Source organism: Hippopotamus amphibius, chromosome 6, assembly GCF_030028045.1.
Source record: "Hippopotamus amphibius kiboko isolate mHipAmp2 chromosome 6, mHipAmp2.hap2, whole genome shotgun sequence".
NCBI lineage: Eukaryota > Metazoa > Chordata > Mammalia > Artiodactyla > Hippopotamidae > Hippopotamus > Hippopotamus amphibius.
In genome coordinates this window covers 52,933,008-52,960,039 of record NC_080191.1, presented here as the reverse complement: position 1 = coordinate 52,960,039, position 27,032 = coordinate 52,933,008, and the positions used below count along the sequence as shown (strand labels likewise).

General features: G+C 43.7%; 1 protein-coding gene across 2 annotated transcripts in view; it reads right to left on the bottom strand.

Annotated features, from left to right (window-relative positions):
• Positions 1-27,032, bottom strand: part of UST (uronyl 2-sulfotransferase) — a 296,603-nt gene that overhangs the window by 84,610 nt on the left and 184,961 nt on the right. For both annotated transcript variants that reach the window (XM_057738680.1, XM_057738681.1), the window contains exons 4-5: positions 24,658-24,737; positions 13,669-13,822 (exon numbers count right to left, since the gene is read on the bottom strand). In XM_057738680.1, coding sequence (XP_057594663.1) covers positions 13,669-13,822; positions 24,658-24,737 — 234 coding nt within the window. The remainder of the gene's footprint in view (positions 1-13,668; positions 13,823-24,657; positions 24,738-27,032) is intronic.

Below are 27,032 nucleotides of genomic sequence, written 5' to 3'. Positions count from 1 at the left end.
TTGTCTTGGTTTATTTTTTATTTTTTTGGCCGCACCGTGTGGCTTGAGAGATCTCAGTTCCCCAAACCAGGGATTGAACCTGGGCTGCGGCAGTGAAAACCTGGAATCCTAACCACTAGGCAACCAAGGAATTCCCTATTGTCTTGGTTTAGATCACTTTTCTTAATCTCATAGGGTTTTTATTTATGAATAGTGGTGAGATATGGAATGCCATAATTATAGTGAGATTTCATTGTCAACAAAGTTTCCTCCGTCTCTTATTGAACCTGATAACTTTCTTTTATGCATCTGCTGCTTCTTTTGACAAGCCTCATCCAAGAGGTTAGTTTATTTCAAAAACTGGCAGTGAGTGTTTAAAACTCTGCAGAGTGGTGAAGGGGCAGCCATCTCACTATAAAAGTCATACTAGTATAATCTTTCTCTTCAATACCAAAAAAAAAACCAAGAGCACAGAAACATGTAGCTACTTGTTGATACAATTCCATTGTGTTTTTAGTTTGTCCTGTGAAATGCAGAGCCATTTTTTTTTTCTTTTTTTCTTTTTTAAGAGCATAGGCTCAGTAGTTGTGGCGCACAGGCTTAGTTGCTCTGTGGCATGTGGGATCTTCCTGGAGCAGGGATCGAACCCGTGTTCCCTGCATTGGCAGGCGGATTCTCAACCACTGCGCCACCTAGGAAGCCCAAGCCATTTTTAAAAAGCTTTTTTTTGTCTTGAAATCGACTAGGCTTTGGTTAAAATTCTTTCACTTAATCACGAATATCTGCATGGGTTTAGGGTCAGAGAAGAAGTGATCTGTACCTAGAGCTTGCACGATTTTACAGCCAGTTGGATCCCCACCTACCCCATTCATTCCTGGCTGCTCTCCTAGGGCAATGGAAATGTCACGTGGGATAAAATCAAACTTCCTATCATATACCCGACAAACCACATTTACTGGTATCATTTTTACCCTTTCTGTGACATTCATTAGTCAATCATAAAAGGGAACTAAAGTGGTTTGTTAAGTGTGCTCTGCAAAACTTATTAAGCCAAAACCATCACCATTTCCGGGCTTGATTATTTATTCTAGAACTTTTCCAGGCTTTTAAATGTTTTAATATTATGAGGTGAGTTTGACCTCTCAGTTGCATTTCAGGAGATCGGGCATCTATCGTATCATTTTTACTGAAGATGGTCCAGAAGCTCCAGGGCATTTAGCATGCTTCTGGGCCATCTTCAGTAGCATCCCTCAGCCCCCATCCAGCCGCCTCCTTTTAAGAATATGCTCGTCCTGACATCTGTATCATGCCCCTCGCTTTGGGAAGAATCTCCCGACATGGTGCCAAATGCTCTGCCATTCCCTCTGCTTAGTTTCTGTCCTCCTTGCTGTCAAAGTATTTAGCCTTGTCCTTCAATTTCCAGCCATTAGAGGGCAAGGCTGCTGCAGCTCACAGATTCTGAGACTTGTTTTGAGAGAGCCTGAGCGAAGCAAGCATTTTTCCAATTACACACTATCTAATTCAATTTACATTTATTAGAAAAACTGCCAGCTATTTCATGTTAATATTGACATTTTTGTAAGTACTTGAGATTAGAATTCAAGCTGAGATTCCAACAAATCTCTTAGATGTTTTACACTTACTTTTCCTGTCTTCAGACTTTGCAAAATATTTTAAAGAACACGTTTGGAGGTCATTCTGTCTTTGGGGAATTTATGCTGTGTATGTAAAACAGCTGGGCAGTGAAAAAATATTACAATTTGGCAAAGTAAATTGAGGACAACTACAGAGATGTGCCAGGTTCTGAAAAACAAGTGTGGGATATGAAATTCAAAATTTTAATACAGATAAATTGAACCACTAGTTTTTCACTTTATATAAAACTTCACCCCACAACTTCTTTGAATAGCAAGTTCCCTGGCTGCATTTTTAAAATATTATTTTAAAGAACATTTCCTAACTGCATTTAAAGTTCTATTCATCCATGTGTTTAAATGTAGCTTTATATGTATTTTATGAACTGGCCTGCATTTAAAGAGTGACACACGTCTCTTTGGAAAAACAGCATTGGATTCCAAATGCCTCATTGGCCAAATAAAAAGATGTCCTCCTGCTAAAATATTTTCTTCATCAAAGCGCTTACTCTCTGCTTTATTGTTTAAAGCACGCTTCCTAAAGTGAGATCTTAAATGTACAGTATAATATATTCTTTGGTTTCTATACAATATATATTACCCACTTCAATTTAAAAGAAAGCCTGACTTAAGACCTACACAGAGTATTCATAAATACAACAAATCTTACCCTACACCTTTAATGGCGTTTATTTGCCAATTAAAAGTCTTCCTGAGAGGAAGGCAAATAGAGCTTTTTCCAAACGTGCAGAGGATATAGAAAGTAAGCTTCTAGAAGATATTCAGGAGGTGCATCTCTCAGGAAAAAAAAAGCTCCTGCTAATACAGCCAAGAATGGATGTGTTGTTATTTCTCAGTAGTTCTCAGCCTTAGCTACATGTTGGCATTACTTCAGGAGCTTTTAAAAAACCCCAAAGCCCAGCTTGCCCCCCTGACCAATTAAACCAGAATCTTCTGGTGTGGGTCCCAGGCAGCAGTAGTTTTAAAAGCCTCCTAGATGATTCCCAACAAGCGCCCAGGCTGAGAACCACCACCTTCAAAAATCCGAGCCACCCGTCCCAGCAGGGGTGCAGGGCTGAGCCCCCAGGGAGGAGGCAGCTGCAGCTGGTAGCTGACTCACAGTGAGGGGCGGGGGTCTGGAGCAGATGAGCTCAGCTGACAGGTGGCCAGCGGGATGCACCTGGCTGTGCTCTGGCAGCTCGGGTTTGAGGCTCCTGATGGGACCTTCCATTGAGAAAGCCGGTCAGGCAAACCTGATTTGGCAGCCTCCTCGGGGACATCTGGAGAATAGCTTCTCAGTCCCAAGCTCCGTGCCTCCCTAAACCCTCTGCTCCAGCCAAGCTGTGCGGCTGACCATAGAGCAAGCCTCAGGCTCTCGGGCTTTTGCACAAACGTTCTGCTGCTGTGGTCCTCCTGACTCACCCCTGTCTGAATCTGCATCCATCCCTAAAAGACTGAGCTCCCACCTCGTCCAGGAAGCCTCCCCCAATGACCCCGACTCTCACTGACTTCGTTCCTCTCCTGAATTCTCTGGTGTAAGTGTCTCCATCATTCTTTTGCTATTTAAACATGTCCCAGCCAGAGACAATTCCTCAAGTTTGGGTCTTCTGTTGCCAGTCAGGCACTTGGCAACTGAAAGGACAGTGAGGTGGCCCCCACTGTAAATTCTCCCCCATCACCACCCCTGCCCCCACCAAGAGCTGCTCCTCACACATGGTCCTTGATCCATAAATACTTGCTCCTTGATTTTTAAAAAATATTTTCTTTATATATTTTCTTATTTTTTTGGCTGCATTGGGTCTTGGTTATGGCATGCAGGATCTCTGTTGAGGCACACTGGCTCTTCACTGTGTCGTGAGGGCTTCTCTCAAGCTGCGGTGCACAGGCTCCAGGGCACGTGGGCTCTGTAGTTGTGGCACTCGGGCTCTCTCGTTGAGGCTCAAGAGCTCAGTTGCCCCGTGGCATGTGGGATCTTAGTTCTCTGACCAGGGATCTAATCCGTGTGCCCTGCATTGGAAGGCGGATTCTTTACTGCTGGACCACCAAGGAAGTCCCTCCTAGATTTTTTTCTCCCACTTGATCACTGCAGTGGCCTCAGATTAACTTGAGCCCTTCTCTACTTTGAATATTGAAGCTAAAGTAATTTTTCCCCCAAAACGTAAGTTTTAGGATCCCGTGTAAACATGCACCCCTAACCCAGACCTTTAAATCCTTTAGTCCCCCTAGTCTTCTTGAACAGGGCCTGGGAGGTTCTGTGGGGCCTGACCCCTGCCTGCCCACACTACAGGATTCAGCTCTTTCCCTCCTCTCTCAGTTCACCCTGCTCCAACCTCCCTGGTTCTTCCCCCACACTCACTTTGCTCCCTTCTGCCACAGGACTTTTGCACATTCCAACGTCTGGATGTTCTTCCTTCTCCTCTTTCCCTTTACATTTTAGTTTAACCATCACTTCTCTGACCTTTAGACTTGCCAACTACCCCATTCTATACCTGGACAGTGGCACATCTCTCTGTGTTGTAAAATGTGATGAAGTTACTATTTCACATGAATTTATGTGGTTTTGAAATTAATACCTGTCTCCCTTGTAGGACTCTGAGCTCTGTGAGGACAGATAGGGGGTCTATTTTTTTGCTCAGTATTTTATTTCCAGTTCTTATTATTGTGTTTGTCACACAGAAAGTACTAAATCAATATTTATTGAATGAATAGATGAATGATGAATGAGTGGATGGATGGATGAATGAGTCACTAGTAGGAGCAAAAATAAAATGTATGACTAGCCCTTTGATTTTGTAGACCATGGACTTGAAAGCCATAGTTTGGTGCCACTGCACGGCAGAATGTCACAGTGGGAAGCAGATGTTGGCTCCCCACCAGTGGCTGGGACGAGCCAAGTTTCAAAACACCTGTTACGCTCACAACTCCTCCACAGTCCCCTCAGTCCCTACAGTCATAGGTGACACCATGGTGGGCAGGATAACAGACCTCAAAGATGTCTACACCCAAATCCCTAGGATCTGTGACTATGGGACCTTATACAGCAAAAAGGATTCTGCAGATGTGATTAAGGTTACAGTCCTTGAGACAGGGAGATGATTCTAGATTATCTGGGTGGGCCCAGTCTTTTCACAAAAATCCTTAAAAGTGGTGAACCCCTCTCAGCTGAGTTACAGAAATGAGAAGGAAGAAGAAGGGGGAGAAACGTGAAGCTTGGGAGGGACTCAACCCACCACTGGTTACTTGGAAGATGGAGGGAGCCCAGTTTAAGAAGCGTAGATACCCCTAGAGAATGAGAACAGCACACATCTGACCACCAGCAAGCAAATGGGATCTCAGTCTACAACCACAGGACATGGATTCTCTCAACCACCTAAATGAACAGGGAAACCAGTCTTCCCCTCAAGCCTTCACAAAGGAATCAGCTTTGGGGACTTCCCTGGTGGTCCAGTGGTTAAGACTTCACCTTCCAATGCAAGGGGTGCAGGTTCAATCTCTGGTGGGGGAGCTAAGATCCCACATGCCTTGAGGCCAAAAAACCAAAACATAAAAAACAGAAGCAATATTGCAACAAATTCAATAAAGACTTTAAAAAATGGTCCACATCAAAAAACACCTTAAAAAAATAAAACAAGAATCAGCTTTGCCAACACCTTGAGCTTAGCCCAGTGGGATTTGTGTCAGACTTCTGACCTACAGAACGGGAAGATCAGAAATGTCGGCAGTTTAGCCTACTAAGTGTGTGGTAAATTGCCACAGCAGCCATGGGAAATTAACACAAACACTGTACCCGGAGCTGGCTCCATCCTGTCCCATCCGTCTGACCACGCCCTCGACCACAGCAGGGAGGAGACGTGTCCCAGGGGAAGCCCAACATGACCTATGGCTGGTCAGATTGACCAAGTGGATGAATAAGCCACTCTTAGAAGCCTGAATGTGAGTCACAGAGAAACACCAGGAAGCACCCATTGTGGGAGCAGATGGGGAGGCCGCTGACAGAGGGGAGAGCACAGCGAGTGGCTGAAGTGTGTCACGAACCAGGGAACAGACAGCTGGGAATCCCTGGGCGCCAACACAACCCGGTCGCTGGACCTGGCTCTCGTTCTGAACCACTTCTAGTTTTCCCGCAGGGAGGCTGAGCTGGACTCTGCTCTTTGCTCTTCCAAGGTGGCCTGGCTCTGCTTGGCATCTCCTGATCTTTGCTGGAAGTTGTGGTCCTTCTGTCCTCATTACCAGATACAACCTAATAATTACTCTCACTTTTCTCTTCCCCTGAGGCAACCTGGGTGGATCTGAGCTCCCTGTAACTAACGCAGTCTAACATACTTCCTCATGTTTAAGGCTTGGTCTTATCCACTTACCACCTTCCTAGTCATACATACCTTCAAGGTGCAAACTTTCAAAGATGAAAACACGCTTTCACATGTCCAATCAGGTAAGTTAGTTCACGTGTCTGGCGTACGTTGTCACATGCATGCATCCTCTACAAGTGGTTGTGCTTTTGTGTATATACAGTACAGTACTGTACAGAGCACAGTAGTACAGCATCTTTATTTCAAGCCCAGCCCGCAAGCAAGTGTAAAAGCAGCAGTGATGTAGCTGCTACTATTGTACTTTTCAAGGTACTATACTGTAAGATTAAAAATGTTTTCTTTATTTTTTGTGTTTGTTTTTTATGTATTATTTGTGTGAAAGTATTATAAACCTGTTACAGTGCAGTACTATTGATACATAGTTGAGTGTGTGAGTTGGATATGTAGGCTAACTTTGTTGGACTTAACGAACAAATTGGACTTATGAACGTGCTCTTGGAACAGAACCTGTTCATGTGTAGGGGACTTACTGTAAAAGGGGGTTGAAGGAGGGGTGCTAATACCTACACCAGAGGATGCCCTGGGGACGAATGCGCTAATGTGGGGACAGCCCGCCGACTACATCACACCACACACCCGACTGTGGTTATTCTGTGACATCTCAGGTGATTCTGTTCTCCCCTTGCAAAGGCTCCAGGCTTGTGGGTCTCTCATCACCTTTCCTTTTCCCCCAAATCCCTCTGTTGTTTCCTACTCTCTTCCTGCCTCTCGTCCTCTGTGCCCATCATCTTTGCTGTTTGCCCTAAGCTCCCAGGGATACTCCAGGTATTGCTGCTCGGCAGAACTGGTCCTTGGTTCTGAAAACACCTGCGACCCTTGCTTTCAACATACTTCAGGACAAATGGATATTAAAGACATCCCTCGGGGGAGGGGGGCTCCTCTGTCCTCTGCGAGGCTCACTGCGTGTCAGAGCCTGTCGGCCCTGCACACCTCTCCTCCCCACCCCTCGGGGGTTGAGAATGTGCCGCTTCGCTGACTTTACCACCACGTGCCTACACCAGCTTAGGTTTCCAAGTAAATAAACCCAGGACAAATGGGTGCCAGCAGGCTGGGATCAAAACTTGTCTCCAGCTGTTGGGAACACAAAGAGAAGCAGTTTCCTTAGAAATGGATTCCCAGGAGAAGGGGTCTAGTGGGGGCCATCTGAGATCTCAGCAGAAGTGACCTGGACCTGAGGGTTCAGGACACTGCCCAGTGGGGTCTATGCCACGGGAGAACAGCAGCCCCCACTGGCGCCCCAGAGGCGAGAAGCCCCCAGGTCTACAGGAAAAATGGCCTCTTGGATCCACCGACAGAGCAGGGGTGTGAAGGCATCAATGCCAAAATGTGTTTTGGAAAGTTTTAGCTTTCAAAGCACCTCTGTATAGAATGTTCAATGTATTTTCTTGAGAAGCCTGTGACACAGGCAAGGTAATATGTTCCCGTTGTACAGATGAGAAGAGTAAGGTTCACAGAGGCTAAATCACTGGCTGAGTCACTCAGCTAGGGCAGCCGAGAATGCAGCCTAAGTACACCACGTCCTGGGCTGCTACTCAGCCTGCAATCACAAGCCAAATTTGAACTAGTTGGAGACAAAGAGCATTACTTTCCTACCTTCAAAGATTTGGAAAACACAGATATTTACTGAAATACGTAAAAACGAGATGAGCCAAATCCCTTATTCGTTTTCTTCCTTTAAGAAAAATGATACTTTAGGGATGAGGGCACAGCCTGAGGTTTCATTCCCAGGACAGCCTCAGCCAGTCAGGACAGAGCGGAAATTTCCAGAAGCGAGTATTTCATATATACACTTCCAAAGCTAAAGCTTTCAAGCAGATTAAAATGCATAGCTTTCTGAAAACCTTTCTGATGCTGGCCAATGTTCAGGCTTCTCCAGAATCCAAACGGGCCAACGTGATTCACTGAATGCTTTATGAATTAAGAAGCTGTAAATTATGCATCTTTTTTTTTTAAACATGCATTACTTTCCACGCTTTATAGCCAAGATGAATAAACAGTATCACAGAGGCAGTTCTCTCCCTGGGAAAATGCCCTCCTCTCTCTTCCTGCTCTTCAAATGGAGGATCACCTAGTTTACGATCGTCTGGTGAAGTTGCAGTAAGTTTGGGTGAGGAGCCCTGCTTGACATTTTGGGGGATTTGAAGGTGCCAGGCAGTATCTCTGCAGAATGTTTTACCATGAAACTTTCTCAGGCCAGGCTGTAGGCAAACAGCACACACCAATCACACACGTGTAACTGACAGAGCGGAAATGGCAGCTGACTGGAAACTCCGGGACTGCAAAAGGCAGTGGCCCCAGCAGGAATGAGACACTCTCTCTTGCTTGTAAATCACAACAGTTTCTCTTAATTAGCAGACCTGCATTCTCACTAACTGCGTTCCGGGTACCAGGTATTTTCCTGCCCTGGAAATAAAGCAGCCTGGATTCCAGCTGGAGAAGAGTCTCAAGTGCTAGAATGTGTCCAAGTGTGCCCGGGCTCGGATCTGCCCCACCTCCTGAGTCTAAAAGCAAAAAAGGACGCAGCCACCTCTGCACTGGGGAGCCAAGTTTCTGGCTCTGGACAAAGAGAAATGAGCCTGAGAGAACTGCCTTTTCACAGCGTGGCTGCTGTAAGTTGAATTTGTATCCGTTCTAGCAATAATGTATTGTAAAATTATTTTCTGGTAAATACAAATGAAGATTGGTTTGGAAAGAAACAGAAGCTTTTAGAAAATCTAGTTGTTTCCAGAAAATATGGAAAATAGCCACAAGATACTTGTACTTGAGTATCTGAAAAAAAATTATTATAACAGCTACATCTTTGTAAAGATGTGTCAGACAAAATGATTTTGCTCAAAAAGCATGGAACTTGACCCAGTCCTCTCTCCCTTTACCATACAGGAAGTTAAACATGAGGTCTAAGTGATCCAACAACACAGTGGTGGAGTCAGGAGGCCTGGCTTTTATGCCTGACACCCCTAACCTACCGTGAGCCTCAGGCCCCTTTCTCGCACCTGTGAGACAAGAGGTTCCTCACAAGAAACCTCCGGGGCCCCTGCGAATCCTATAATCCCTGTGCCCTTTTCCATTTTCTTCCCAACCACCCGGCATCACAGATGATAATATTTCAGCCCCAGAGGCCGCGGCCCTCTCAGCTGTATGCTAAGCAGCTCTGCAAGGCTCACGGCCAGGAGAAGAACTGCCTGATTTTTGGCAACTGGATGAGGCAAGTGGCTTCGGAGCGCTGAGATCTAGAATCAGGTGGGGACATCAGTGGACTCGTTTTGGGTCAGCACCCGTGACTGTGTGCATGCAGCGAGCAGGGAGAGGCCTCCCCTCGGGGTTCCTGAGCGGAGGGCCTGCCCTGCTGCCCCCTCGGGCCCGGGGACACTGTGCGCATCCCCTCTTGGGCCCTCACCACCAGGCGGGGCCTCGCTGAGGGGACCAGGTCTCCTCACAGCTGCCCTGCACCCCAGCGAGACACAAACAACACCCTCTTTGGAGTGAAACAACTGACCACCCAGGCTTGCCAAAATGAGGACAGGCTCTGAAAGGGGGCAGTTTTATCTCAAGGGTCTAATGGGACCAAGGAGATGGAATAAAAGGTTTCAGCTATTAAAAAAAAAAAAAAGGCAATAGACTGTCTTCTTCCAAATAAACAAACCAGCCTTTGAACAAGAAAACAGCCTCCTAACGGGGTCAGGCTGGAGCTGGATCATAAAGGAGTTGTGTGTCCCTGGGGCCCCTCTCCACTCCCTGCTCCCCTGATCTCTCCCTCTGCTGCTCTGGGGAGCCCAGTGCTCTTCTTCTGGGGCCTTGCCAAGAATGAGCTGAGCTCATCTGACACGGGCCCTTCCCAGGACACAGTGATTTACATTTGGAAAGGGGGCCCCTGCAAGTCTCTAAGGGTAGACTTCCAGGCAGGGAAATTTCCCCAGAATCTCTCATATCACACCATAATGACTCATCAAAAATATGAGACTTGCCTCATTACCAGCTTTCAACATTTTATTTTACCAGCTTTAAAAAAAAAAATTAAATCATGATTTTTTTTCTTTGTGTTTACAATTTCTCTCACTTATGATTACAACTTATTGTTTGTGTGAAGACCATGTTATGTGGAATAATTTACGGGATGGCAAAAGCTTGACGGGGTAGAAAAACCTAGAAAATTCCCCCAACTCCATGTTAATTACATTATAACTGTATTAATATTTTTGTTGTTTATTTTATTAAGTAGAGTGCTATTGAGGCTTCTACTAATTCAGTCCCTCTTCTGAGTACCAGAGACAGAGATATAACTCTGATCTTATCTTGTCCTCAAAGAGCTTATAGGCTGTAGGGAGGAGAGGAGAGATGTGAAGATGTTATATCACCCAGAGAAATGACACAGTGGCCAGCACAGAACCTGTTGGGAGCACCAAAGAAGAATACTGGGACATCCATGTACAGCTGTGAAGGTTGTGCACTGTACAACTTTGGGGTCTCCATCCCACAGACCTCATTTTCAATAGAACTCTCTGGAAACACTGAGTGTGAGGAAGCTTGTGAGACTTCAGAACAAGCACCCAGGAGTCAGACAGATATAGATCTAGAGCAGGAGGGAGGAGTCTTGACTCCCAGAAAGAAGGGGAGAATTGCTGAGGATGTTTGAAGGCTCATGAGATGACGCATCCACTGCTGGGGGAGGGCTCAGCTTTCTAGAGGAGATTCAGGAGAAAGAGCACTGATTAAGGTGTGTATGATTTGTGACAAGGGCTTAACTTCCAAAATATAAAAACACCTCATACAATTCAACAACAACAAAACAAACAACCCAGTCAAAAAATGGGCAGAAGACCTAAACAGACATTTCTCCAAAGAAGAATTACAAATGGCCAAGAGGCACATGGAAAGATGTTCAACATTGCTAATTATTAGAGAGACGCAAATCAAAACTACAATGAGGTACCATTTCACACCAGTCAGGACGGCCATCATTAAAAACTCTGCAAATAACAAATGCTGGAGAGGATGTTGAGAAAAGGGAATCCTCCTACTCTGTTGGTGGGAATGTTAGTTGGTGCAGCCACTATGGAAAGCAGTATGGAGGTTCCTCAGAAAACTAAAAGTAGAATTACCATACGATCCAGCAACCCCACTCCTGGGCATATATCCAGACAAAACTCTAATCCAAAAAGATACATGCACCCCTACGTTCATAGCAGCACTATTCACAATATCCAAGACATGGAAACAACCTAAATGTTCATTGAGAGATGAACGGATAAGGAAGATGTGGTACATATATACAACGGAATATTACTCAGCCTTAAAAAAGAATGAAATAATGCCATTTGCAGCAACAGGGATGCAACTAGAGATTATCATACTAAACGAAGTAAATCAGACAAAGACAAATACCATGTGATATCACTTATATGTGGAATCTAAAATATGATACAAATGAACCTATCTATGAAACAGAAACAGACTCATGGATATAGAGAACAGACTGGTGGTTGCCAAGGGGGAGGGGTTTGGGGGAGGAATACAGTGGGAGATTGGGGTTAGCAGATGTAAGCTATTATATACGGAATGGATAAACAACAAGGTCTTACTGTACAGCACAGGGAACTATATTCAGTATGCTATGATAAACCACAATGGAAAAGAATATTAAAACAAAGGATATATATATGTATGTATAACTGCATCACTTTGCTGTACAGCAGAAATTAACACAACATTGTAAATCAACTATACTTCAATTACAAAAAAAAAGGTGTGTATGATTTGGGGTTATTCATCTTACTTCCTAACTCAAAGTTTTTACAGCGACTCATGGGGCCGTATATGATCTGTGGTCTCCAAGACTTACCGAATTTACTTCCTGCCACTTCCAAGTCCCCACCCCTCACTCTATACCAGCCACCCTGTTCTCCCTGCTGATTTCTGAATGTGCAGCCCAAGTGCCCACTCCAGGCCTTTCCTCCACTTGGAGCTACGCTGTCCCAGCTGACTGTGTGACCAACTCCATTTCTCATTCTAATCATCGCTTATGTGCCAGATCTGATGCCTTCCCTGACCTGCTTACAAACAGCACGTGGCAGCCTGTCCCCAATCCCTGCCTCGTCCCAGCCCGCATGATGGATCCCTGGGACTGCCCCTCCACTTTCTCGTTTTTCTGAATCACTTTTCACCTTCTGGTAGACTTTGAATTTACTTATTACCTACATTAACATTTGAAGAGCAGGATCCGTAAAACTTGTTTCCTTATCTTTGGTTTTTCAGCATCTTCTGTTATAACTTGGTTCTAACTTTTGTAGTATTGGACTGAGCTAGAAACTTTGTAACATATTTTGATTACATGGAATATGCTCTATATTTTCAAAAAAACATATAATGCCAATCAGGTCCAATACAAACTATAAAGACATTATTCCTCTAGGAAGTGGTTCTATACTCTGAGTATGTACTTGTCACTGAATAAAAAAATACACAGCCATATTCATAACATGTAGTTTAAAGAAAAAGATTACAGTTTTTGCCATTAAAAAAAATAAAATAAAATAAAAGCCACTTTAAAGATATACCATCAGAATATTTCATCGAAGCATTAGGTAGTTGAACAATGCTGAATGGTTGAGCGAAAAGCGTTGGTTTCTAGTCTTGGACCTTCTATAACTAGTTGTGTAGCACTGAATAAGATACTTAACTTCTGTGCATCTCAGTTTTCTCAACTCTAATTGTGAATTTTAAGACATGAAAGTGACATTACCGAAAAATGCTCCATCCTCCAAACACATACTTCTATTATGCTTTTTAAAATCAAATGAGGAAAGAGAAGTGTCCGTGTTGTGCTGGAACTGTGACTAATGATACTTTTCATTAGCGTGAGGACGCTGCTGTGCGCACACTGGCTCCGCGGGAGCAGGTCTGCACAGAGCTCTCCGTACACTCTTCTCTTTCTGCTGCGCCTGACAGCCCAGGACGGGCTCTCAGACACAGAGACCAGCACTTCAGCCTCTTTAACACTATGCTCTAAGCCACTCAGCAAGTGCTTGTCAATCATGGTCACAAACTAGTGGGAAACCCATCTTTTATTCTGCTGCTGACTGCAAGACACACTGCTTTCATCTGTTACCAACTCCGAGCTGTGGAAACAATGACTGGGATCAAAATGAACATCCCTATGAAGCTGAGGGTCCCAAAACAAGGCCCAGAAAAGCAAACTAACTTTGCCGAGATGCCTGATTCTGTTGTGCTGTGCTGGAAAGAACTTCGGAGTTGGAGTCAGAGGACCTGGAAACAGCCAGTCACGATTGCGCTCACCTCCTTTTGGAATCTCAGGGTTCTCATCTGAAAATACCCCTCCCTCATGGAGTTGTCACGGGAATTGAATGGGATGAGGTATGAGAAAGTACTTTGTGACCTTTTAAGAGAAATCCCCAAATGCACCAAAACAAGAATAGTGCTGGTCAGGATTCTCTGAGCCTATTTCTTCTCTGGGACCTAAAACCTAACACTAAAGACAAACTGAGGAAAACAAGATTAGAAAGTCATTTGAGAAAATGTTTGTTAAGATCTGGGTCATCTGGAAAATTAATTTTTCACTGGCAAAACCCTGCTCCCTGAGGACATGCCCTCATCACACGGGGCTGGTGGACGTGCCTCAGGATGGCCACGGGAGGGAGGGACCACCTCTTCCATGCGACAGGACTTACCAGGTAGCGCTCCTCCTGCCTCATGCTGGGGGTGCGGATCATGTGATTCTGTTCTCCTCTCCAGTCTCCAAATCGACGGAAAAAATAGTTAGATAAAAACCGGTTGACGGGGTCTCTAATGATGTTGATGTAGACAGGCTGGTCTCCTCCAAACCTAGGACGCACACAAACATGGAGCTGGTTACAAGCCATCACTTCTGGAGGGAAATCAAGTCCACTTAGACACTGGTTCCCCTCTAGGTTCACACGTCATCGTCAGAAGACCCCGTCTGCTCAGGTGCCAGTGAACAGCCTCATCAGCAAGCAGTGTTTCCTGATGGGCACTTACTGTCCTGCGGGAGGTGCCTACCCAGGTACCTGCTGAGAAGCTCTGAGGATTGTGCAAACCGCAGTATTTGCCAACGTGAAGGTATAGACGCGGTCTCGTTTTCTCACAAGGCTGTAGGTTCCTGAGGGCGGGGCCGTGCTGAACTGGGTGTTGTATCTCCAGGGTCTGGGCACAGACCCACTGGCCCTCATGGAATGTTTCAACAGCCTGGTAAGTTCCGAATGCCTCGCTGGGTGAAAGGGTACTTACTCAACATTCTATTCGGACAGTCTCAGGTAAGGGGCTCTGCAGGAAGTGGATAATAACAGCCAACATTTATTAAATGCTCTCTGTTCACCTTGCTGTAAATACTTTGTAACCGGCTCACGGAAGCCTCACAACACCTCCGGGGGGTAGAAATCATAATTATCCCCATTTGCACTGGGGAAACAGAAGAAGGGAGCAGGTAACTTGTGGCTCAGCTAGGATACGAACCCAGGCAGTCTGACTGCAGAATCTGTGCTCTGAACCATGGAAAGAAGATTTCCATAGCTGAGAAAAGTAACAATGTAAGGGATAATGTGAACACACAAAAAATCAATATAATTATCCCTAAATGATAGCAAGAGGTTTCAGATAAAAATGAAGAAAATATCTAGGTGTGCCATTTTAATTCCTTCTACAACGGGATTACACAAATGCACTGAATTCTGGCCCCAAAGCAAGGCCTTCCCCAGGCAAAAGGATTAGGTTGGCTGAATTTGTCTTAAGGACTCCTCTCCTTTCTCTTTGAACGGCCTGAAAGCAGTGACCCTGAAGAACCTGGGAGAACACTCCAGGCTCTGGGCAGAGGTCTTGCTCTGGGGACCTCATGAGGGACCCACAGGCTCCTCTCACCCCGTGACCTTCTGATGAGGATGCCTAGACATTTTGTCAGGGGTCAGAAAGAGCTCAGAGAAAACAAACTGACACGATCCTGCTCCCACCTCTCCAGCTGGCAGACTCTTCACCTTTCAAAACCCAGCCCAGGATCACCGCCACTTCCTTCTGCAGTTAACATCCATGCTGCCACCCTCCCTCCCTCCTCTGGCTCCGAGCCATCTCTCCAGGACTGTGTGTACATGTCTGCCTCTCCCATCAGACTATGGGCCTCCAGAAGCCAGGAACAATGTCCTTTAGACAGTGTGGGGCACAGAGTAGGTGCTCAACCAATGACGGCATGGTCTTACAAGACACCATGGGTGGATGCTTCTAAGTTTGGAAGTTTTGGCCACTATTACACGGCTCTGTGTTAAGGGAAAGTAGACAGACCGAGCCACCAATCCTTTTTTGTGTATTGATTTATAGTGTGTTTCCCCGGGGTTTTTGTTTGTTTTTTAATGTGGACCATTTTTAAAGTCTTTATTGAATCTGTTACAATATTGCTTCTGTTTTATGTTTTGGTATTTTGGCTGCCAGACATGTGGGATCTCAGCTCCCCAACCACGGATCGAACCTGCACCTCCTGCGTTGGAAGGCAAAGTCTTAACCACTGGACCACCAGGGAAGTCCGTCCAGGTTTTTGCATTTTAAAAGAGTATCTTCAGAGAGAAGAATCCAAAGGAACAAGAAGGAATGACTCTCCGGTGGTGCGATTTCAGGCACCAGGACGTGTGAATGCTATTCTGGACTCCTTGAATACACCACGTTGGAAAACACACCACTCAGGAGCAGGGTTACCCATGCCAACACAACTCTTATCAGTTCCCAGATGTACACAAGGTGACATTCACGTAGCTGGGTGAACAACTAACTAGTTCCAGAAGTCAGCTGTGCCAACCACCATCATCCTGGATGTACCTTCCTCTTTTTAGTTAAATTGGGTTTCATAGCTAAGATAAACAGCAACTAAAGTTATAGGGTTAAGGATTAGAAAGACAAAGCATGCGCACCAGGTGTGAATGCAATTCACCCCTCAAACTGTAACATGCTTTTAAAAACCTCAAATGTACTTCCATGGCCATGTGAAGAATGACTATTACCACGAAGTGCCAGATCCACCCGGTCCTGTGAACCCGTGCACGCCTGCCCACTACGCGATGGTTCTCAGCCTGGCTGCAGCCACCTTCCACCGAAGGCTGTAGATGAGGAGAAAGTCAAGGCTTGTCCAGCCTGGGTGACTTGCCCCTGTTTGCACATTGTGACTCAATGCAAGATTTGCAGAGTAAATTTTCAAAAAGAAGTTTTAGACAGTTTAGGAATTTATTGTCAAACAGTATCAGATAGTGTAATAGCCTCTCTAGAACTTTCTGTGAGAGAGGTGTCTGATATATATCTTCCCTTTTCTGGAAACTGACAGTAATCATGGTTTCAGGCCACCAACACTCTCCTTTTTCTAGCACACACAGCTCCTTCCCAAACTGGCAAAATCTAGGGTGACATGTCAGTTATAGAAAAGGTACCAAATACCACCCACATGTCCTCGTGCTTGAGAAGGGAAACAAATTTCCCACCCCCAGCCCCTCCTCTCTCAGGATCAGTTTGTCCTCTCTCAGCAATTTTAAAATTCTGGTTAGATGTCCTGGTCACCCTTAGAAGGTCCCCCACCCGCACCTTCCCACAAAGCACAACACTGCCTTATTTTTAAGATTTTTTTTTTTTATGTGGACCATTTTTTAAAAGTCTTTATTGAATGTGTTACAATATTGCTTCTGTTTTACGTTTTGGTTTTTGGCATATGGATCTTAGCTCCCAACCAGGGATCAAACCCATATCCCCTGCATTGGAAGGCGAAGTCTTAACCACTGGACTGCCAGGGAAGTCCCTGCCTTATTTTTAAAACCCTTGAGAGGAGATTCCACAGTCTCCCTGTGAAGTCCATCAGTTGAGGCTATGCTTGACCAAACTTCCTAATCTTCCTTTTGGCACATTTCCTTTGGTTTGATCCACTGGACACAAAAGATCAGCTCCTCTTTAAATGCTTTTACAACTTTTAGGTTTCTCGCTCCTTGAACTTTTTCTTGCATGTGTTTCTTTTTGAAATTCCTGTAGCGTGTGTCTTGAGATTGATTTCCCTTAATTTTATAATCTATAGCTCTAATTTCATCTTTATCAAGGTTTTTTTCTCTTTTTTTTTAAACTGAGCCAACCACAGCGGATGAGAGGTTCTGTGCTGTGCATATACTGGAGAGGAGGGGAGTCGAGCCATATTTAGTTTCTCACTTAACAACACCCCCTCTTGTTCCTTGGTCACCACAATAACCACAGCATATTTCTAGCTCTTTCCAGTCATCCTAAAATAGCAGGTATTTCCAATTTCACTGATATCTGTTCACAGGTCATATTTACCAACTCTTTAATTACTCCTGTGGGTCTCCTTCTGACCTTCTGCAAATGTACAGTATTCTATTTTTGGTTTTTTGATGAGAAGATGAAGGTCCAAAGCAGGATATAATTCTCTAGGAATAATAACTGCATGGTTCTCATTTCTTCCATGCAGTCCTAAACGTCGCAAACTGAGGATTTTCTTCACTGTCTGCCCCACGGCTACCTCCATCAATCAACACGAATCACCTCTCCAACAGCAGCACGAAGCACTCGGGTAAGAATTTTAGGTACAATTTCATCAACTTGCTGATGGCACTCTTCCTGGGCCACTATTGCATGTATTACATAATAAGACTTAAGACCAAAATTATTCTGGAGAATAAAGACTATTTTGTCTTCCTACTATAGCAGAGTTTTTTTTATGACTGCAAATAGCTTTTGAAAATATATATATATACATTTTTCAATTATGGTAAAATACACATAACATAAAATTTACCCTTTCCACCATTTTTGAGGGCACAGTTTGGTGTCATTAAGTACATTCACACTATTGTGCAACCATCACCAGCATCTCATCATCCCAAACTGAAATTCTATGCGCATTAAACACTAAATCCCTTTCCTCACTTCCTCCTCACCCCTGGCAATTTCCAATCTACTGGAAGTATATCTTCTTTTTTCACCTCTGGCCTGAAAGTAGAGGTTATTTCTGAGCTGCTACCTTCATCAGAAAATGAAGAGTATCCCGAGGCTAACAGCCCTTGCTTTGGTCCCTGTCAGTGAGGAAGGAGACACTCTGAAGTAAGAGAAAGGCCACCAGGGAAAAGGATGTGGTTGCTTGGGAGGCCAGGGTGAGGGGCTGCCTTCGGGAGGAGGTAGGGGAGATGGTTACTTAATGATCCTTTGCTGGAACGGGGTGAAAGGGCTGCCCTCCATCCTCACAGCCTTATTCAGTGGACACTTCAGTCCTTGGCGCCCAGGATCACAAAACGCAAGCAGAGGCTGAGCTACTGTCTGCTCCCGGAGTGTCCTGAGGGAAGAGAGGTGGAAGCTTCTGCGGAGGGGGGTGGAGACAAGTGGGCCGGGGGTGGGGCAGTTGGGCCACTGGAGTTAGGGTTCCTGCTGGGAGAGGAAGATGACGTGGTGGAAGCACGTAGAGGGCAAGGAGGAAGGCCCTTTGCGGTGTGCAGCGAGGTGGGCTCAGGGCAAGTCCTTGACGGGCCATCCACGTGTGTGCGCTCACGGGTCAGCAGAGTTCACTCAGGGTGAGGGCAAAAGAGAAAAGCGAGGCAGACAGCACCATTTTCGGGAGATGAGTCCAGCCACGTCTACACACAGGATAAACTGAGAGAAAACTCTCATTCCGAAAATCAAACTTCTGGGCTATGTTTAAGTAGGTAAAGACAGCTCTCTCTACGTGCTAGTATCAGTTTTATTTTGATGCTCTCTTCAAAGCTTGAGGCTTCTGTCACCATTACAAAAGATTTTCAGGACCCAATTAAAATGGATGACTTTGCTAATGAGAATGAAAACAAAGTCAACATTTAGAAATAAGATGTGGAAACCGGTTTGAATTACGGAATTAGCAAGATCGGGTTTGTTTTGTTAAATGATGCCCTCGGAGGGCAGACTTTGTTCACATCAGTAACTAAGACCTCCCTTTAGGGCAGAAAGAAAGTGTCCAAAACTCACACTAACATCACACCCTGCTTGCTTCTCTAGCGACTGACTGATTTTTAAATGTTTTGTTTTTTGCAAGTTAGTGTTGGCATTGGAGCCACCAGCAGAGACTGATAAGGAAAGAGAAAGGGATGCAAAGAAGGGTGAGGGGGTCATGGGTAAGAAAGGAAGAGACATGAAGAAAAGTTAAGAGTAGTGGTAGTTTGAGATCAGTTAGTGTAGTGATAGCTCATAATTCACTTGGACTATTTTCATAGCACTGTGCTCTGACACAAACCTTCACAGTGTTTTCCCTGTAAGACCCGTGTTCGGGGTCAAGGCAAATGATAGATTGGAAAAAGAATTACTTCCCACCCCTCCAAATAAAATCTTAGAAAATAAAATGTGGGGGGAAGCAGGAGGGAGACAGATGGAATTGTCTGTGACAGTCTTGATGATCTAAGACATCAGAGATGATATTGGGAAGCTGAACTTTTTCAAAAATGCTAATTCTTTAGGTAACTTTGACAACTGGGAACAGACACGTGAAACCAGAGTACGCAAATATTAAACATCTTACTTAAACATCACAACAAAGAGTAGCATCTTTTAGGCCAAGGTAATTTTGACTCAATTCTCCAGGTAGCCCAGGTGAAAAACATTTGTCTGGCTTGAACGTTCAGGTGGCTCAAAAACCATGTGAAAGAGCAGTAGAAAACCTCACAAACCCAAATTGGTCTGAGGTTTCTGTTGACCTTGTAGTGTTTATCTCCTCTGGCAGGAAGCCTTCCCCGAGGCAACTACAAAAGCACCAATTTGGTCTGATAGTATTGTTTTCCATGGTTGAATTAATAACAATGGATATGGTGAAATTGTTCCTTCTAGGTCTAAAAAAAAGAGAGAGAGAAAAAATGGAACAGGACAAGATGCCTAGGTGATGAATAAATGAAATTTATTGAATCACCAAAAGCTCACGGGATAGCATTTTACATCACTCAGAGTATCTAAATTTCAAGATAAGAACTTCATACTTAAAAGAAAAAAAGAAATAAGGGGCAATTCATTTTGGTACAATGCCATACAGTTCATGAGTTCAGAAAATAAAGGTACAAAAGAAGGTGTTGGGAGGGAAGTTAGACTTTCATTCTTACATTCTGCTTTGCAGCAAGTGTTTTACTGCATGTCAAGAATGTAAGGAAGGGACTTCCTAAGTGGCACCATGGTTAAGAATCCGCCTGCCAATGCAGGGGACACGGATTTGAGCCCTGCTCCGGGAAGATCCCACATGCTGCAGTGCAAATAAGCCCGTGAGCCACAACTACTGAGACTGAACTCTAGAGCCCGTAAGCCACAACTACTGAAGCCCACACGCCTAGATCCTGTGCTCCGCAACAAGATAAGCCTCTGCAATGAGGAGCCTGCGCACCACAAGGAAGAGTAGCCCCCGCTCACTGCAACTAGAGCAAGCCCTTGTGCAGCAACGAAGACGCAATGCAGCCAATAAACAAATAAAATAAATTCATTTAAAAAAAGAATGTAAGGAAAATTAGTAATAAAACATCAAATACAGAATATTAGGTTGCAGCATCAATTCCTCTCTTAATAACCTCATTATCTTGAAACAATGTCTATTACCAACGATCAGGGTAGGTTTCTCAAGAGCACTTGTCCTAATTGTCTCTATGCCTTATAACTCAAAATACAGAACTCAGTTTTAAACATATGTGAAATCCTTCTTAACAGGTCCCAACATAGTTGTTTTTGCCTGTTAATTGTATCTTTGGGGGCTTTCCTTGTATGCCCATAGTTTGCCCTTTACGCCCAAGAAATTTTCCTTAAATAAAGCTACTCCCTTGAAAAAGAAAAGCTGATGTTTTAAATTCCCATGCTCAATGAGTGTAATAGTCTTGTAATGTATTAAAATACAATTTGTCATTCTATTGATATTTATGTTTATGGAGGTCTTGTAGCTGAGGCCCCCAGCCTTGTGCATGTGGGGTGGGAAGAGAAGGTGACATGGAGCCCAGAGTCAGCGTGAGTTTTTTCAAGCTGATCAGGCCAGTCTCTATTTTTACCTGCTTAAAACTCTCCACTGCCATCCCATTCCTGCTGTGCCCACCCTCGAGGCTCCCATTTATGAGATTCCTTTCCATCCTTCTCTTTGTCCAGTTTTTGCTCATGCTGGTCCCCAGGCCACCAAAGCCCTTCCCCTTCATTTGTCTGAAGCTGGCGCACCCCTCACAGCCCAGCAGCAATGGCTCCTGCTCCAGGAGGGAGGGTCCTGCCCCCCACTTCCCCCAGGGGACACCCAGCGAGTCTTTCTCCTAACGCTCCTCATGCTTTGTTGCTGCTTCTTCCTTAATAGAAGAACTTACAGTTCCCTGAAGGCAAAGACATTTCTTGGCCACTGCAGAAACCCCAGTCCCAGCGCAAGGTCCAGAGATAGGTCCTCAATATGTATGTATTTAATTAAACAAAATGGAATGGAGTGGGGAGAAACCAGTGAGAGCAGGGCCCTGCCCTCAAGGCATTACATCAGAGACACTGCAAAGCTACACTGGGACAGGAGCCAAACTAGGGGCTCAGGCTGAGGCTTCTACAGAAATGCCTTTTAAATGCCACTCTGAATACACATAATATCCTTCTCTCCAAGAACCTGAAGGGCTTTCCTTCGAGTTCTTGGAGACAAGAACGTGTTTAGAGCATCCCTACAAACCAGGGGTGGGCAGGAGTTGTCCCTATTTTATAGATGAGAAAACAGAGACCCTCTCCCCTCAAAAGGTTACACTGTTTGCCAAGACTATGGTCAGAAGGAAGGTCTGACACCCAGAGGTCCAGACAGCTAGACTGACACTGTTTCCTGAAATGTGGTATCTTCTAAAAAGTGTTTCTCTTTTTTTTTCCTTCTGAACTAAATCAATCAAGATTAAACTCTTGGGCCTGTATTTGGTAGTGAAGGCCATGGTAAAAATTACAGTCACCAGGCTGGGCCCAGCTCTGCTGATCCAATTAAGATATTGGTGTTGGCTTGTCATTAGAGTGCTATATTATCCTGATTAAAATTAGTTGCATTGCAATTTGTTTTGGTTGTAAAGATTTGCCCTTGAAACAAGAGGAGTAAATGAATGAGGTTTGACAAACTTATGGTTAACAGGGGATAAGGGGTTGCAGGAGGGAAAAATTGGGAGATTGGGATTGACATATATATATGCACTACTATGTATTAAATAGATAACTAATAAGGACCTACTGTAGAGCATGGGGGAACTCAACTCAGTACTCCGTAATATGGGAAAAGAATCTAAAAAAGAGTAGATGTGTATATGTATAACTGACTCAGTTTGCTGTACACCTGAAACTAACACAACATTGTAAATCAACTATATTTCAATAAAAGTTTTTAAAAAAAGGAAGAAAAAAAATGAATGAGGTTTGAGGATGTCAGGCGTGACACAGAGAGAAGGGAAGGAAGGAAGGAAGCACACAAGAGAAACAAGGGGTCACAGGGGCCGTGCTCTGCCATCTACAAGTCATAAAACACAAGGCCTGAAATAGCTCCCCAGTCCTCATTATCCAATTATGTCTAATTACATGTTCTTGGCTCACCGGATGTGAGAGGCAGGGCACATACCCTGGACAGTCCAGTGACATTAGACCATCTTGACTTAATTGATATTTATAGGCCATTCCATCCAAAAACGACAGAATACACTTTCTTCTCAAGTGCACACGGAATATTTTCCAGGATAGATCACATCTTGGGTCACAAATCAAACCTCAGCAAACTCAAGAAAATTGCAATCATATCAAGCATCTTCTCAGACCACAATGCCATGAGACTAGATATCAATTACAGGAAAATAACTGCAAAAAATACAACCACGTGGAGGCTAAACAATTCACTCTTAAACAACCAAGAAATCACTAAAGAAATCAAAGAGGAAATCAAAAAATATCTAGAAACAAACGACAATGAAAACACAACAACCCAAAACCTATGGGATGCAGCAAAAGCAGTTCTAAGAAGGAAGTTTATAGCAATCCAGTCCTACCTTAAGAAACAAGAAAATTATCGAATAAACAACCTAACCTTACACCTAAAACAATTAGAAAAAGAAGAACAAAGAAACCCCAAAGTGAGCAGAAGGAAAGAAATCATAAAGATCAGAGCAGAAATAAATGAAAAAGAAAGGAAGGAAGCCATAGCAAAAAGTAATAAAACTAAAAGCTGGTTCTTTGAGAAGATTAACAAAATTGATAAACCATTAGCCAGACTCATCAAGAAAAAAAGGGAGAAGATGCAAATCAACAGAATTAGAAATGAAAAAGGAGAAGTCACAACGGACACCTCAGAAATACAAAACATCATGAGAGACTACTACAAGCAACTATATGCCTATCAATTGGATAACCTGGAAGAAACAGTGACAAGCCACTTTAGAAATGTGGTTGGAGACACACTCGGGTCTCCTGGACGCCACGGTCCTGGGCCACAGGATAATGCACAGGTGTCCTCCTCACCTGTTCACCACCCAAAGGAACTCTGGGTATCAGACAGGGAGGGGAGACTTCAGGGGAAACTTGCTTTCAAAGATAAGGCAGCAACTCCTCTTTGCTGCTTAATAACGTGCTTTGCTGCATCTCATTCTCTTTACCCTTCATGTACACAGAGCCTGCTGCACAGCAGGAAAGTGCTTTGAAGGCTAAAACCTTCCCCCAGCCAGGCAGACTGATAGGCATCCTGGGCCAGAGCAGCCAAAGTGCCTGCCCAGTGCAAACGCAGGCCTCCCTGGTTGCCTGGCCCTTGGGGCCATTAGGTCAGCACAGCTAGCAGAAGTCTCCTGTGGGCCTGTGAGGTCCTGTTATTTCCACAGGAAAAGCAATGAGGGACGTGTCAGTTGGATGGATGATGAGGGAGGCCCAGGGTCCCAGGCTGGTCAGCAGATCTGACCCGGGATCCAGAGGTCTGTCAGCCCAAACCAACTGTGAGCTCAGACAGGCCAGCCCAAGAGGAGAAGCTGAGAGCTACGGGTTTACCGTAAAGCACAGTGACAAGGCAACCTGTGCTAATGCATCCCTGGGGAAGAGAAGGCCCAGAACTTGCGGTTAGCGACTTAACAGGTCAAGGGTCTAAACACATAAATTTGAAGATATGCATTATTATCAAAAGGTCCCCGTAGCTGAAGAAAAAAACCCGATTTCTAAAATACCCACCAGCATCAAACATGCACGGCTGAGAGTAATCAAATGGAGTATTAAAAAGGTAGAGAGGCTGGTCCTAATGTTTTGGATCCTATAAAATACACATAATTCCACTAGTAAGTTATTCTCAGAGTCCTGGACAGGTTCAAATTGTATAAAAATGTGCAGTGAAATATATCTGCTAAAATATCCATCTCTTGCCTATTTTGTTTCAATATAAAAACTGTTTGTTTTTTTTTTAAAGAGAACTATTGGTCAAATGGTTTCTCATTAAAAATAATGTCACGTTTTCACAAGATTTAAGATTCATATTCTAGAAAGAAATGAAGCTTCTGTCCAAATATTTCAAATTTTGATTCCACTATAGCAAAAACCAAAGGATTAAAAATGTCTTTCAAAGGGCAATTACACTACCTTGGAAATGAAGGTAGATTTTAAAGTAATTGTTTGTTAGGAGGAGACTTAAGTACTGAAAAGAAATGAAAGAACCATTAAACTGGAAAATATCTTACCTTGAGAAGTTGAGGAAATGAACATGTCGAGTGAATAAATAGGGCTGTTCGGCAGTACTTATATTTTTAATCAGTTCCATCTATTAAAAAAAGTACAAAATTAGCATATACAGGATCTAATTTACCAAACTATATTAAGCTAAAGGTTATCTCCCTGACTCTTTTTATATCCTCAGTTATTACCTCTCTCTCGGACCAGGGCCAAACAGCTGTGTTTTGTGCAACATTTCTGAACTTTACATAAGGTTTCCTACTAAATAAAACACAGCTATCCCAATGTACAGTCCTGTATTTAATTTAGTTAATTGCCACCATGAAAACAAAGTGACAGGTTAAATAATTTAAACTGGAGAAGTCAGTGTCTTGCTGCACCTAAATGCAAGTAAGAAAATGCCTTTAATCTCCTCCTTTAAAGTCAAATCAAGACAAAGGTTAATTATTATTTTACATTTCTATAATGATCTTACTGGGAAATACAGAAGTATTTGAAACTAGTTCTGCAGAATTGAAAAGTGGGAGTAAAATGAGGCAATACCTCATTATTTTTCCCTTCGATTATAAAATTTAGGAAGCAAGTATTTCACAGGAAACACACGACCACTCCCCCCACCCCCAAAAAAGTCTCAGTTTTTTGGTGGGTGGTCATCTGAATTATTTATTTGCAGTTATCAGCAAGGCAAAAAGTAGATTTAATTTGTATAAACTTAACATTTACGGTCTTCTGGAACATGTCATGATACAGAAAATGTTTAGTAAAATCTGTCAGAAATTCCAAGCATTCTTACGACTCCGATTTCCTGAATTCCACTTTTCTTAGATTTTCTAATTTGCCCCATCAAAGCTGACACACTGGAACTTTTAAGAAGCACACTGAAAATTGCTACTTTGGATAGACATCAGAAGCGCAGCACTTCATATTTTATGACATAGTTCAAGTTGAAAACTGGAAACAAAAACGGCCACTCATGTGTTACCTACAGTAGCAACAACAATCATAAAATCAGAGTCTGGAACTCCAGGTCTGTCTCAAGCAGGACAGGAAACCGGGTCTGCCTTGTTCCCTCCTGTGTAGCTCAGGGCTGACACACACGGAAATGCTCTATCAATATTTGTTAAATGAATTAATTCCAACTAGCGCATGAGTTATAGATCGTTACATGAGGACGTCGTTGCATAAACGCTTTCATTAGATATTCGTGCTCACAGCGACTGTTTGAAGAAATGAAATTGAATTTTTAAAGTAAATGACTTGCAGTTCATAACCATATCTTCTGTTCCGTCAGTGGCAGGCACGGGGAAACACTGGTCTGCCTGTCCCCAAGCCTGAGCGTAAAAGGAAACTGAATCCTGCCTCTTTATCCACTGTTTATCTTCAACATCTCCCCTGCATGCCCCAGCGCTTGTTTTTGGTAATAAAACTTCCGGCTTCCTTCACATGGTAAATTTTAAGTTTTGACTGATCTACCCGCAGAATTATCGATTTGGAAGCACAACCAAATGTAACAATTTCAAAGCACAACCAAAGGTAACTGATCTCTGAGGATGTCTGCTTAGAAGCATGACTGTGTGTGTGTTTAATATGAAGACCATTTAATGCTTTACTCTCTAGATTATTTTTCTTCAGATATTTCTCTGCACACGTAAGAGTAATGTGAGAAAGCCCCCTAGCATTGCACAAGACTGGAAAAACAGGGCAGAAGAAAACCCGTTTCTTCCACATATTCAACATTACATTACATTCTCTAAACACATGTCAATGTGTTAAATTTAATGGAAGAACATGAGTAGTTAGATTATGAGAATAGTGTCATAATAGTCATAAAGCTGTCTATTTCACGAGAAAAATGGATTAGCAGTGACAATGCATAACTCTTTGGAGATGTATCTTTAAACAAAGAATAAAGGTTATTAAGGCTCGCATTTATTGCATTAGCACAGGGAAGTCAGAGTACATCTCGGCTCTCATGCAATTTGACCTGCACAACAAATAGGAAAACCCACATGAAGTACCATAAGCATAGGTTTAAGGCATCATGTTCCTAGTATCACATGATCATCTTTTTCACAAACACTAACTTTCCCTATCTCTAGTGACAAGCGACTGTCTCCTGAGCCCCTGCTGGCCATCGCCCGAGTTCCCTCTTGGTCTTCCCATCGCTGCCAGTAGCCTGCCTTTTCTGTCGTCTGACGCTTATCTGCATGGGTGGCAATGGAGCTACCTAAAACTATCACAGAAACTAACTCTCCTTTTCCTTGGCTCATGCAGGACCACTGCTGGCCTGTAATTCTACTGCATTCATTCATTCATTCATTCAGCATTTGTTGGGTGCCTACTAAGCCCTGGACATCAAAACCTGAATAAGATTAGTGGGAAG